At 41.5% G+C, this 13,790-nt stretch overlaps 1 protein-coding gene across 1 annotated transcript in view; it reads right to left on the reverse strand.

Moving 5' to 3' along the window:
* PPIL2 (peptidylprolyl isomerase like 2) overlaps nucleotides 1–12,614 on the reverse strand; it is a 72,477-nt gene extending 59,863 nt beyond the window's left edge. The window contains exons 1-5 of the mRNA XM_040577752.1: nucleotides 12,226–12,614; nucleotides 12,052–12,101; nucleotides 11,222–11,267; nucleotides 10,263–10,325; nucleotides 10,042–10,093 (exon numbers count right to left, since the gene is read on the reverse strand). Of these exons, the coding sequence (XP_040433686.1) occupies nucleotides 10,042–10,093; nucleotides 10,263–10,325; nucleotides 11,222–11,267; nucleotides 12,052–12,101; nucleotides 12,226–12,257 (243 nt within the window). The 5' untranslated portion in view covers nucleotides 12,258–12,614. The remainder of the gene's footprint in view (nucleotides 1–10,041; nucleotides 10,094–10,262; nucleotides 10,326–11,221; nucleotides 11,268–12,051; nucleotides 12,102–12,225) is intronic.
* Between the last annotated feature and the right edge of the window lie 1,176 nt (nucleotides 12,615–13,790).

Consider the following 13,790-nt stretch of genomic DNA (forward strand, 5'->3'; position numbering starts at 1 on the left):
ATGAAGCTATCCCAGGGAAAAATTCATGTGTCACACCTGATCTTGTTGACAACATGAGGACAAAATCATCCGGTGCTGGCATGGCTACTTGGAAGGTTCTCATCCCACCAAAACAAGCAATGTGGAGTTACCTCAAATAGAAAAAAAAAAAAAGCCAAACCAAATACTAATAGCGAAACATAATGCTGCCTACCAAGTACCAAATTTAACATAACACAGGCAGGTGAATTTCGTATTAAATTCTTTGGTTCCTTTAGAGGTGACACTTGTTATTCTCTGCATGCAACTTCCCATTTCAAGAAGCCCTCATATAATTTTTCCTACTATAAAACCTTCAAGAAATATGCTAATATTAATTGAATGTTTGAATATTATTTGAATAACTCCATGTATACTTTTACTTATTTCAGATCTTGTAAATGGATTTAATGACAACAAAAGGCATTGGAAATCCTCAGCAAGTCTACACATTATGGGATGGGAAACAGCAGTACTGGTTTAACAAGATAAACTACATTCATGTAGTTCAATGTTTCATGGAAAATTTTTGGTCTGTGGCCAAAAAGACAGAATAGTCTTCTTGTTCAAGCTACGGTTTCTATGTTCAGTTCAACAGCATAAATGCTAGATATTTGTCATATGAACAACACCTACCAAGTGCTAAAAAGATACCCTCAATTCATGTTCTTGCATCAAACTGCTGTTTTAACCGTGGCTTTCACCCTGCTACTGAACCAGTATGGAAATGGACACAAAAGATTCTTCGTTACCCACTTCCAGACCACTGAATTTCCATATTTAAATTTTAATTAAACTGACACCATATGGACACTAAGCCCTTGTCCATAGAACCATACAGATATGCTTAATAACACACATGGCTCGCAGATACCAGCAATAACGTTGCTGTATCAAAGAGCACATTAGCAGAAATTACCGTGAGATAAAGATGTGCTGTTTCGTATGTAAGATTAAATCTGCAGTCTTAATGTGCTCAGAAGTCTATCAGTCCAGAGAGAAGCAGCCAAATACAACATGGCTCATGGAAAATAAAACTATGCAGAAGGATCGAAAATCTAGTCTCCAATTTTAGTGAAAAATAGGCAAGCAGTGATCTGTTGGAACCTCATGCTGCATCTCTTTTAAGGCTAGAGTGTTTCACAGTTGCTAGTTTTTCGAGTGTCACAATCATAAAAACCCATCCAATGTGCACACTTCCACCAAAACAAGGAAAAGGATAAAAAGAGACCATCTGTTCAGTCCGTAAAACCTAGATGTAAATACATTTTTGCTGTAAGGGAAATAATACCTTAGAAATAATGCTAGACACATTTATCTGTCTGTGTCCAGAGCTGGCTTACTGGATAAAACACTGCCTACCACCACCACAATCCCCATCAGCAAGGTGTGAAGGAAGCACAGCAGCTTGGCTGGTGACTCATGATACTGGAGGGTTTTAAACTGCTCCTTCTGATAAAGCACTTGAACAGTAAGTCTAGGCAAATCTTATCTTCTTTGCCCTCACTGTTTCCCAAAGATGTAGGCAATTGAAAAATAAATTCACCTTTCCGGACAGATAAAGGCCAACTGTTAGCGGTGCAGCATGCACTCCTGTAAAACACTGTTCCTCTTCCAAAGTTGTATCTGTCAGATATCCACATGTTCACCAGCAAGGGAGGAGAGTGGGAAAGTTTCAGAAAACCCAAAAAAGAAAAAGAAGTCATCTTTCTGGTTATCTGCCTGAGCAGGACCTTCATCCCCTTGACCCTCCTGTGTTTTATGACCATTTCCAGTTATGACACATGACTTTCTGATCGTTCCTCTGGCAGGAATCATGTCCTAATATGTTTCTATCCAGGGGCCATGAAAATTTACTGTCACTAGTCAAATATTAACTCATTTAGACTGTTGACTAAAAGCTAATAATTTCTGAAGTAAATGAGGTAAGAAGACATGGTTCAGTTGATGCACATGGAAGAGTTCATCTCATTCGGAGTGCACTCGAGGCATTTTGGCAGTTTGCTACCCCCTCAGACAAAAATGCACCTGGAGAGAGCTGTTCAATCACGAGAAGAGGCTGTAACCATCCATTTCTGAAAAACCGCTATAGGCCACAGAAATACAGGCAACAGCATTCAACTGGAAACAAAAACAAGAAAAGGGTAAGCCATTGCTAATCCTGTCTAACTCTTATGTGTAAATAAGTATCTGCTTCTGAAATGACCCAAGCTATAAAGAGAAAATTGCAACAAATGATGGTATTCTGGCAGTACCCTTCCTGTCTTAACACATACTGAGAAAATGTTTTCTGTCTTAAACTATCATCTGAAATATATCAAAGTATTATCAAAGTATTTCAGAAAAAGATTAGCAAATATTCCCAACGTTGCACCAGGTATTCACCCAGCACTTACTGTGTATGAGTAAGATTACCTATGTTCAAAGATGAGAAATTAAACAGATGTGGAGGACAACTGTGACCATTTAGGGTACAGAGAACTTAAAGGATCTATTGGTTTCAGCTAGGATAGAGTTAATTTTCCTCCTAGTAGCTGGTATGGTGCTGCGTTTTGGATTTAAGATGAGAATAATGCTGATAACACGCTGATGTTTCAGTTGTTGCAGAGCAGCGCTTACACAGAGCCAAGCACTTTTCAGCTTCTCCTGCTACCCCGCCAGCGAGGAAGCTGCGGGTGCACAAGAAGCTGGGAGGGGACAGAACCAGGACAGCTGACCCCAAGTGGCCAAAGGAACGTCCCAAACCATGTGGCATCACACAGAACAATAAAACCAGGGGTTGGCCAGGGGGGCTGCTGCTGATCAGGGACCGCTGGGCATCAGTCGGCAGGTGATGAGCAGCTGCACTGTGCATCTCTGGCTTTGTGTATTCTATTATTGTTATTATTTCTCCTTCCTTTTCTGTCCTACTGAACTGTCTTTGTCACAGCCCACAAGTTTTACCTTTCTCCCCCCGCAACTGTCTTCCCCAACCCACTGGAGTGGATAGGAGGGGAACGAGTGAGCGGCTGTGTGGTGCTGAGCCGCCTGCCGGGTTAAACCACAACAAGGCAAGAAGAACATCTGACAGGAAAATACAAGTCTCAGCAAGAAAATGTCAAGAAAGCATTAAATTCCACTGCACCAGATACACAGCTGTAAACACTAACAGGGAGAAGCACAATTCTGGCATCAATACAAACGAGAACAGGCTGGTCAAACCCCAGATTTACAGAAGATATCTATCAGATGAAAAACCATCAGAAGAACCTCTCAGCAGTCATAGCAGGAAAAAGCAAACACTAGTTCAAGACAGAGCATGCAGTTTGAAAAGCAGATTGCAAGAGAGCTGAAGACCTAAGAGAGTTTTCCAAATTTATGTTGCTGATCATTTCACCCTTCTTTCTGCAACACATGAAAGCCAACTAAGTTGGATTTGTCTGAATCATTTTTCAACAACAAAGCTCCCCTTGGTTTTATTTCTGTAAGCTTTGTTCTCTGCTGTGTAATAAGTTATTACTCACTCAGAACAAAACTGTATTCCCACCACACGCTGAAACTCTTCTTACAAATAAACAAGAAAAAAACCCTCCTTCCCGCATTGGAAATGTACAGGAAAAAATAATTCAAGTTTACGTAAAGAAAAAAAAAGGGGAGCAATTGACATTTACACCTATGCATTACCTGAAGACCTGAGCTGCATCAGACAAATTAAGAAACGTACTTTGCATTTCAAAGCTGAAGATGTGCTGAGATCTTCTGACATGTATGTGAAGAGCGTTCCCTGAGAATTAAAATTGTCATTTATATAGCAGTTGTGCTACAGCCAAATGAGACCTGAAGTTACTGATCGACCTGAATGATCACTCATTTTCAAAGTCCCAAGGAGAATAAGTAAGAGACTACTGGGTCCTCAGGTGCTGTGCTCCGGTCTGAAGGAATAAAATATATATATATATATATATATATATATATATATATATATATATATATAAAAGGGGGATATGTCATTCTCTTGAATTTTTCTAAGTAATGAAAAATACCTTGATTGGTCAAATTATTTTACTCTTCATTAGACAGTCCCAGCACTCTAGATATGGAAAACTGATGTAGAGATAGCCTGCCTATGGAGGGTTACACAGCATTTTCCTCTCAGTATTTTCTATCTAGAAAAGAATAAGAATGCTCAGAAAAAGCATATTCTCTTTGGAAACAGTGAGAGAGAAGACGACTTTTCAAGAGAATAAAATGAAAAGCCACAAGAGAAATCTGACTCCTGCTGCTATATGCCATCTTCAAAATACCATCAAAATCCTAAGATAGCATCGCCATCATGTTGCAGCAAGGTCCAGACAAGCACCCTGAAAGTGCATCACATTGAACATTACCTACCCTATTACATTTTCCTGACAACGTATTTCAACAGCAGCTACTGCTACGCTGGCATGAAAGAGGTCACTTTTCAAACCACAGACCCTTGTGTGGTGACATGCATTATCTGCTACTCGTTATCTAGAAACACACCTGGAATAACACAATTAAAACAGCTATCTACAGTAAATTACCGCATATGCCATATGACTAGAGTTAAAAGCCATTATCACTGTTGATTTGGCCAATACAGGTCACATGAAACTTGAACTTGTCTCTCCCCTGCTCAGGCCAGAAACCTACCTGTTCCACTCAACTCCTCCAGCAGTCCCACAATGTTGTTTGTGATCTTGATCTTAACACCTCTGACTCAGCAGCCTGTGAAGCTCATGCAACCCACTTACAAGAATCCACTCCTGAAACTCATGGGCTCTGTACTGATTAGCTGATAGAGGTGCAGAGCAATTTGTAGCAAATCAGAAAACCTCGGCTGGAATTTAACCTGTACTTTAACACCTGTTCCTACAATACAGGATGACTTATTTCGTACACTTCTGACATGGTGCAATTTCTTTATTCATCGTATTGTAAGACAAGGAAAAAGACCCAAGCCCTCTTTCTTGTGTTCATTTCTCAGGTGAAGAAACAATTACTAGAGCAGCCTATTTTCTGTATCTGTGTTTTTGAAATATGTAAATGGTAAAAACACTTTAAGTTTACGGAAGTTTCACCTTTGCTCTACTTTCTGCATCCTTTTCAGGCAGGATTTCCCTTATTTAGACAGCCAAAGACTTTTTTAGTGCATAAAAAAAAGTGCTGTATGGTTGTTTGTTCATTTTTAAACTGGGATTAATACCTTTAGTGGTAACAAATGAATCCTCTCCTTTAACCTGGTCAGCAAGCATCTCTTACCTCAAGACCAGCAACCAATTTTCATGAGATTGACTGAAATTCTGTTAATTACATCGAAAAGAAAACATCCTTTCTCAATAAAATTAAGTAACCATAGCCACCAACATTTGAGAGAAGTAGCAGCTACTAAACCTATTAAGGAATGTATTTGAGAACAACTTTCCCAAAAATTTAAAATAACAGACTTGGTTGCAATTTTTCTCTTTTGAGGGTAAAGTTATTGTTTTTGAAAGTTCCTGTAAATATTCAGGCAAGCATCATGTAACTTACTTCAAACAAATGACTTAAAAAAAAAATAATGACACTACCTACGTTCATACATGAGCAGTGCTTAATGCGATGTTCCCTACAACCTCTGTCATTGCTGCAGGGCATTGCAAGGCACAAGCCGTGCATCTCTGGATGCTTTCAAAGAGTGGATCAGGAAGGCTTAGTGCATGAGGCAGGCACCTGTACTGCCTCAATTATTTAATCTTATTAGTCATAATCTCACCCCAAATCATTTTTGTTTGGTAAATACATGATTATGAGTATGGAAGAACAAATAGCAAATATTTATTTTGTGCACAGAGCAAGACTTTGGGCTGAGTTCTCTCTTTTCTTAATTTTAAAAATTTTCTCATTTTATCTAGTAAGAAGCTAAAATCTGTCACTTAAGAAAAAGCTCTCTCTGGCCCATAGGTCCAGATCCTAACCTTGCATGAGACAGGGCACAACACAAATTGTGCTCTGCCTCACTGGGACCAGAAGCATGAACACTAACCTCACACATCCACCATGCAGCGTCTTCAGGTTTTTTTTGTTTGTTTGTTTTAATCTGTAGGCATATGTTAAACACAAGCTAAATTAACTGACTGAATCCTGTTGGCCCTTCAAGACAGATACAAACATGACAACTACACAGGCACATGTGGCCCTTAATGTGAGGACTGTTTCTCTGGGTTATGCAGGATCACCAGACATACAGATCTTGGTTTGCTCTGAACCATGTAGAAAGACTTCACATAGATGAGCCCTCTAATATGAGTTTCAGAACGGATGCACTTAAAACAGTCACAAAACTGACTTTGGACCAAAGCCTTAGAAGTAAACCCTGGAGATGAACAGACTTTCAACTGTCCAAAAGAACAAAATTCCTGCAGAAAAGGGGAACAAGGAACAAAGACCTCATCTATTTCTGAGACAGGGGAAGAGAGATACTTTCCCAAGGTTACAGAGCCAATCTCAAACAGAGCTGAAGTACAACCACAGTAATCTAGTCTGCCCACGTACAGTTAGAATGTCAGTGAACCAGACTGAAAAAAATAGGTATTTACATCAGAAACATTACAACACGAAGAAGAAAAATAACTCAGCCCACATAAATCTATGCAACAAAGAACTATTTCCCTTGAAATTCCTGTCAAAAGGCATACTGCTACCTTCATGCGGATCTGTCATCTGTTCATATCTGAGATTCCAACAAACAGATACGATCTGACCAATCCCATTTCTTGGAAATAGGTACTCCTGAGCCCAGCTGGCTGGCTTGTGTGGGCATGCTGGTCAGTGCTGTCAGAATGCCACTACATGAAACAACCTGGCAAGCTTGCAGCTATCTGCAAGGCCAAGAAGCCAAAGTGCTGTTGTCAGTAAAAAGGAATGAGCTAGCTATGACTTTCCTGGTTACTCTTTATTTTATGCAATTTTAGTGTAAACATAAGCGAGGGCAGTGTCCTGATAAAGCTGACAGAAAAAGCAAGTGAGCCAACACCATCTCACAGGCTGTAGTTCAGCTGCAAGAGATGCATCGTTTCTTCCAAAATTATTGGTATAATAACAAAAATTTTTACTGCAATGCACTATTAAAAAAAAAAAAAAAGAATTTTATTATTTATTATTAAAAGAAGAAAAGTTACTGTCTGGAATAGCTAATTGGAAAATCTACACAAAGGTCAATGGCGATTTGTTTCTTCTAAATGGATACTGGTGGCAACACCTGCACCTCAGAAGGCTGTTCAGAAGAGAAAATAAACCATAAAGAAGTATACGGAAGGAAAGCAAATTAAACATGGCAAAGAATGACTGCAATCTTGGCATTGCAAAATTTCTTTAAAAAGGAAGGCTGGTCCAAAAGTTTAGGACGTGGAAGACTGAGAGAAGTCACTGCCTATTTGTAGATCAGTTCACAAACACCCAATTAATAAAATACGAGCACAGTCCCACCTTGTGAGAGCGCTGTGAAGATAAATGTGTTAATGATTGCAAAGCTCTCCCATGCCTCAGTGAGGGCCCACGTCAGAATTAAGACAGCTAGTGAGAATTGGCAATTATCACGTGTGTGCCATTAGCAACGCCTTTTCTAGGTAGCCTAGTGACTTGTCTAAAACGTTTAGCCTGTAGCAAACCAGAACAACAGAAGTGCAGGACACAAGGGATTTCATTATCATTTTTAACTTGAGGACAAAAAATGGAAAAATTCTCTAGGGCGTCATCACCAACGACAAATCATCAATCTGTGCAAAGTAATGTCATAAAGCACCTTATAAAACACAGCACTTCAGCTGGCCTGGCCCAATTCCTTTTTAAACAAACCCAGAGTCTTAAGCTTCCTTAAGTCACCAACACATTACAGTAGATATTTTCTGGCTTCACCAATGAGCAAGCTGTACAAGTAACAGAACATGCACACATAGTTAAATACATTAAATAGAGGGCAGTAAGCACTAAGCCAGGGGACAGTACAGTCTAAAGATGGACAAGATCCACAGACTCCCTCTGCTACCTACCCTACCTTATCCCAGCACCCCCATCCCCTTTCTGCCCTATGCCATCTTCCCCTTTAGAAAAAGAGACTTGGTCCTCTGGGGAACAAAGACTAAATTACATCCCTTTTCTCAACCCCACTCTTCCATTTATAGCTCCACAAGGCTATATTCAGCAAGACTGTATACTATTATGGACTGCAAGCACCTCCTTTTTCTTCCAAGTGGTCTGGAATGCCTTTGTCTCTGGACAGAGGCGTATAGCACAAGTCCACCACTGAAGAAAAGGGAAGAAAAAGGGTCTCCCCAAAACAGAGCAATACAGAGGAAAAAGGAATGCACATGGAGGAGAGCTGCAGGTGCATTGAAGATCAACCATGAAAACATAAGTCCAGGTAAACTAACAGATGTCAAAGTCAGACTTCATTTGAGCATTTATGGTTCACCACGTATACTCTGCACAACCTCACTTTCTCTGTATTACACAGGACCAACAGACACACTACACTTCTTGCATGCATTTACCAGAAGTAATTTTAAACCACATCATGGTTCACAGAATGAAATGAGAACAGGTGTCATGGAGCTGATCTGAGTTTTAAAAAAAAATAAAAATCTGGCAACACCCCAAACCTCCTAACCAATGCATAGAGCAGCAAGGTAGTAGGAGGCTGGCAAAACTAACTGAAATAGCTGTAATTCCATTCCCTCTGAACAACACATATTGGCCTCTTCATGTGTAAAGAAAGACCTTCAATCATCTCTTCATCATGCAAGCACACCTGCAGTTTGCTATAACTGATGATATTCAGTCTCAGACAGTCTGTTCACGTTTGGAGTTTGGAATGCAGCATCTGTATTTAGCTTCTCCTTGTATCTGTCTGCTGCGAAAATCATTAATCAAACACAAGATGTTTCAAAGGTAACCTCATACCACAAACCGATCTGTAAACCGACCAGAAATTCTGTGCAATCGCTGCCACCTAATGCTCAGGAGAGTAACTGCACTTACTGAAGAAAAAGACAAGTTTCAGTAAATCAAGCAACAATCTCTGTTTAAAATATGTTCTCAGAAAAAAGTCTTTTAACCCACCATAGAAAAAGGAAATATTTCCAGTATGTCATATTCATCTGGTGCTCTAGAACGTCACTATTACAAAAAGTATTCCTTCATAATTAGTGCTTATGTGGAAAAAGGGGAGAAAATAACCGTAAAGCCCTGATTACAGTGTGAAATCCCAGTCTTACACTCAACCATCATGACAGAGACAGGACAGAAGCTTTCTGAAATAAAACGTCAAGATAATTCAAAAGATTTTGCACATTAAGCTATCATTCATCAGCACTAATATTAATCTTCTTAACCTGCATGGAACCAAATATCCGCTTGGTTAGGAAATATCACTGCAAGTTTTAGTACAGACAGAAGTGAGCTAGTTCGCATCTTGCTCTGTGGACTGGAATTCACCTTATACAAGGCAGCAGTACTGACCCTTCCCCGTCACCAACGAGTTAGGCTTTCTGGGCATCACTAGCAGTAGCAAAAGAGTTAAGATTTCCAACTAGACAGACTTATCTTATGTTTATGTCATAATTTAAGCAAAAAAAAAAAAAAAAAAAGGAGTTTGTATAAATGAATTGCCCATTTCCTCCACAAGATTATTTACAATCTTCTTTTACAGTGGAAAAGAAGAAAATATAATGTTCTCTTTCTTCTGCAAACAGTCAGTGTGATTATTTTCTACTGCAGAGATCATTAGCAGAATGACAGCAAGAGGATACCAAATCTCAAATCCAGAAACACCCCCGACTTTTTTTACTCTTTTTTTCTTAAAAAGAGATCCCTTGTAAGTCTGTAATTTTACAAACTTGATGTCAAAAATATCATACTTTATAATAGGACTACCATTCAACTTGTTTTGCTTTCACTAAAGCATTTTTTCCTCCCACACATTAAATACAAAACCGAACACAATGAAAGCCAACAAAGCATATGAATACAACCATCATTACTTACTTCTCCTGTGATAGGGTTGGTTCCATATTTCTTTATCCAAGGAACAATGCTCCTGAAAAGAGAAGGAAGAAAGTAATAAGATACAAGCAACAATAGCAACCTCTATTATTTTTTAATAGCCAAGATTATTTCTACCAACTTGCTAAGATTAAATGAGTACACAGCAGTAACCAAGCAGTTCAGCAACGGAAAAATAAAGCTAAGTACAGACAGTAACTTACAGTATGTCAAAGACTGTCCCATCTGGTGTGCAAACTGGATATTCAAATGGCTGTAGAGACAAACTAGAAAAAAAGTACATGTTTTTAGCAAAATCAGCTGGAAATCATGATGACAGAAGCAAATAACATATCGCTGAATCACTTGCACATTAAAAGAAGGCCTATACCAATGAAAATACTGAGTGGCTGCCAACACTCGCTACATGATATTCTACATAAATTACGTTAAAAACAAAATCTGTGAAAGGAACTGATGCAGTTCAGCACCCACAGCCATAGGGGTGAATGCTGTGATACTCCCTAACGTGCTTTTGTTGCCCCAGCAGGTTCTACCCGCACACAAGGTGGTTCAGGCAGGCACAACTGTCTTTGTACTAACACAGGTTAGGGAGTAATTGGCCATTACATTCAGTATTCCTTGTTAGGGATGTTTCCATAATCCATTCAGCGTTTAGCCAAGCAGCAGTAGTTAGTAGTTGGGGATGGTACCTTCCGGAACTATTTGATTTACAAGACAATATCTAACCCACCTTTACTAACTCACATATTTCATTCTAGTGCTTCAAGAATGAAACTAAACACAAAAAATTGTATAAACATCCCTTCAGTCTATCTAATCACTGCCTCTGAGATACAAATAATTGCCCAATCATAATCTAAGCAGGAAAAAATAGACTGAAGTCCCAATTACACAGATTTCTAAGATGGGAACATGCATGGTAACTGTTCTGAGTTATTTTATCACTTGTATATTCTTTTACCCATCAAATTCAATCTCAGCAGACACTAAGGATGGGAAGTACCAATATCGTTTCAGTTCTTATTGAAATTTTTCTTGCTGCATTACTATCATAGCAGACACAAGTCAACGAAAGTACCTTGGAAGAACACAGCTTCAGCAATAGCTCAGATGAACAGACTGGTCATTTAATAATGATAATGTAGTTTTATTGCTTTACCTGCAGTGATCAAATGATATACGTCTGAAATTAGTTCGTGGATGGTCTGTGTATGAGAAACAAAACATGGGATTAATACAAAGTATTCCAGATAACAAAGAAACATTTGAAGTTACATTGTGCAATCTGTGTGGTAGCAATTTACCAATGACAAGAATAAATACACTAAATCCTGCAAACACGTAACTAAAATCAGATTCCTACTGTAGAGCACAAATATGCTCCTCCACAGAAATAACACAATCTGAATAAAGTGAACAGAGCTCTGACAGACTGACAGCACTGAATTTAAATTTGATGATTAATTTGTAAGCGCCTTCATGCTCTGCCCTACCGGTAGATGCAGAACTTACTTAAGGCAAGGATAGTTCATCTAGGCATCACGCCTCAAATTTCAGTAGTTTTCACGCTGATCAGTGTCACCAATTTTAGGACCCCCAGTTACAAGGCTCAGCAGTTCAAAAGCCAATTCAGGAAGAGCTCAGACATCCCCGTAGCACCTATAGGATGCTGTGCTCGAGGAGATCATTTCACCAGGCACCCTGAGTTACGTGACCCCATGCGAGAGCCCTCTCACCACTGGTCAAGCGAAGCAAGGGACAGCATTTAGAGAAGGAACTCTACAGAGCTCCAGGAAAGAGGAGACTAGAAATTTGAGTGCAAGCGTGGAGACAAGGTGAAAGGAGCAGGAGGGCAGCCCGGGGGTGTCTGAGGAGGGCAGCCCCAGCCCCGGCGGTCAGCGCGGCGCAGGGCCGCCCGCAGCCCGGCGATGAGCAGCAGCAGGCCCCCAGGCGGGGCAGCAGGGCCGCGAGGAGGCGCCGAGCACTCACCTGCCTTCTTGCCGCCGTAGAACTGCGTGTACTCGGCGCAGGTGATGTACCTGCGGGCAGAGCGGGGTCACCACACGGCGCCGGCCGGCCGGCCGCCCCCACGGCACCCGGCCGCCCCCCGCGCCCCCCGGCCGTTCCCCCGCCCGGCCGCCCGCCGCCCCCCTCCCCGCTCACATCTTGTCCTTCTGGTGCTGCCGCTTCCCCATGGCTGCGGCTCGGCCCAGAGGCCCCGACCGCCGCCAGCACCCGCACGGCTGAGGCCGCGGCGCCTTTCCGGGGCGGGTGCGGCGGCGAAGGGCCCCCGCCGGGAAACGCGGGCGGCGAGCGGTGTTCCGGGGCCGGCCCGAGGGGAGGCGGAGGAGCGGGAGAGCCTCGAGGGGCGGCTGCGGGGAACGAAGGGGCGGCAGCTGGCCCTGCCGGGGCTGGGGGGCTGCAGGCGGGCCTGCTGCCCCTCAGGGGCACGGCGCCACCCGCTCAGGAAAGCCAGGCCTCAGGCACGGCTGAAGGCGTGCGGGGCTGAGGGAAAGCAACTCCCGCTCTTCACAGTCAGCCTGGTGGCCGATTCCACAGAAAAAGTAAAAAAAAAAAAAAAAAAAAACATTGTGCGTTCAACTGGTCCACATCAGACTTCAGTTCCTCCCCCCTGCACACAGAGAACTGATTCCAGTTCAAAGTGTCCGAGTTAACTGGGAGAGCAGGTTTGTTTCTGCAGATGTACAGGCCTCCCTTCCAAAAAGGCCCTGTTCAAAAGCACGTAGTTGAAAATGGAAAAACATAGCTACCACCTGTACTACTGAACTTCTGGGAGCAGAGGTCAAGGAAACTGAGGTGGCTCTCCCTAGTTGGAGGGTTTTGTTACCCTAAGGAACATATCTCTCCCTCCTAGGATCCAGACAACCATGTAACTGCAGGGACACCTATCAGAACAGAGTCAGTCCTCATCAGCCAAAATCCACAGCAGTGCAGCTATTCCTTGTCATTGGTGCCTGGCATTCCTCACAAGGGTGAAGGAGATCAATTGTTTCTGCTAGAAGTTGCTGTACATGGCATGCACTACACCCCTGTAAGAAAGAGGTAATTTTTAAATACAAAATACTGATTTCAATAATAATTTTCTTACTCAGAGACACCCCAACTAAGGCAGTAAACTGGGACACACCTAAATAGTTAGGTCCTGGCAGTAACTGAAGACATACACTTGCTTCTTTCCCAGCACCAAGCATACTTCTGGGAAGAAAACAAGTTGACTGACTTGGTTTCAGTGCAATTCAAAAACCACTCCACAAGTGAACTGCTGGCAGGGCAGCAGCACTATTTTGTTATTATGGAATGCCGCACAAGGAACATTGCCATAACTGGATGAAGTTCATCTCTTCTTGCAGTACTGACTTCTTTCAGCAGTGGTTAAGGGAGCCCTTTTTACTTTAGGTTGCCTAAGATAATGAGCACTCCCCACACAGCTCCTGCCCCTTCAGAGGAGATGTGGCTTTAGGATGTAGCTGCTCTAGGGTGATCACAAATACTTGTCTGATCCTGCTTTTAGAGTAAAGATCACCCAGGCTATATTATGTATTTCTAGATATGTTAACATGATTCAGCTTCTGTTGACATTTCTGGAGATGCCATTTGTAATAACAATTCAAGGCCACGTTTTTTTTTGTTGTTGTTGTTTGTTTTTTAAACCAATGCAGTGTTCATTTATTTTTGTACTTACAAAAAGAGCCATCCCATTATATCCC

Source organism: Cygnus olor, chromosome 17 (genome assembly GCF_009769625.2).
Source record: "Cygnus olor isolate bCygOlo1 chromosome 17, bCygOlo1.pri.v2, whole genome shotgun sequence".
NCBI lineage: Eukaryota > Metazoa > Chordata > Aves > Anseriformes > Anatidae > Cygnus > Cygnus olor.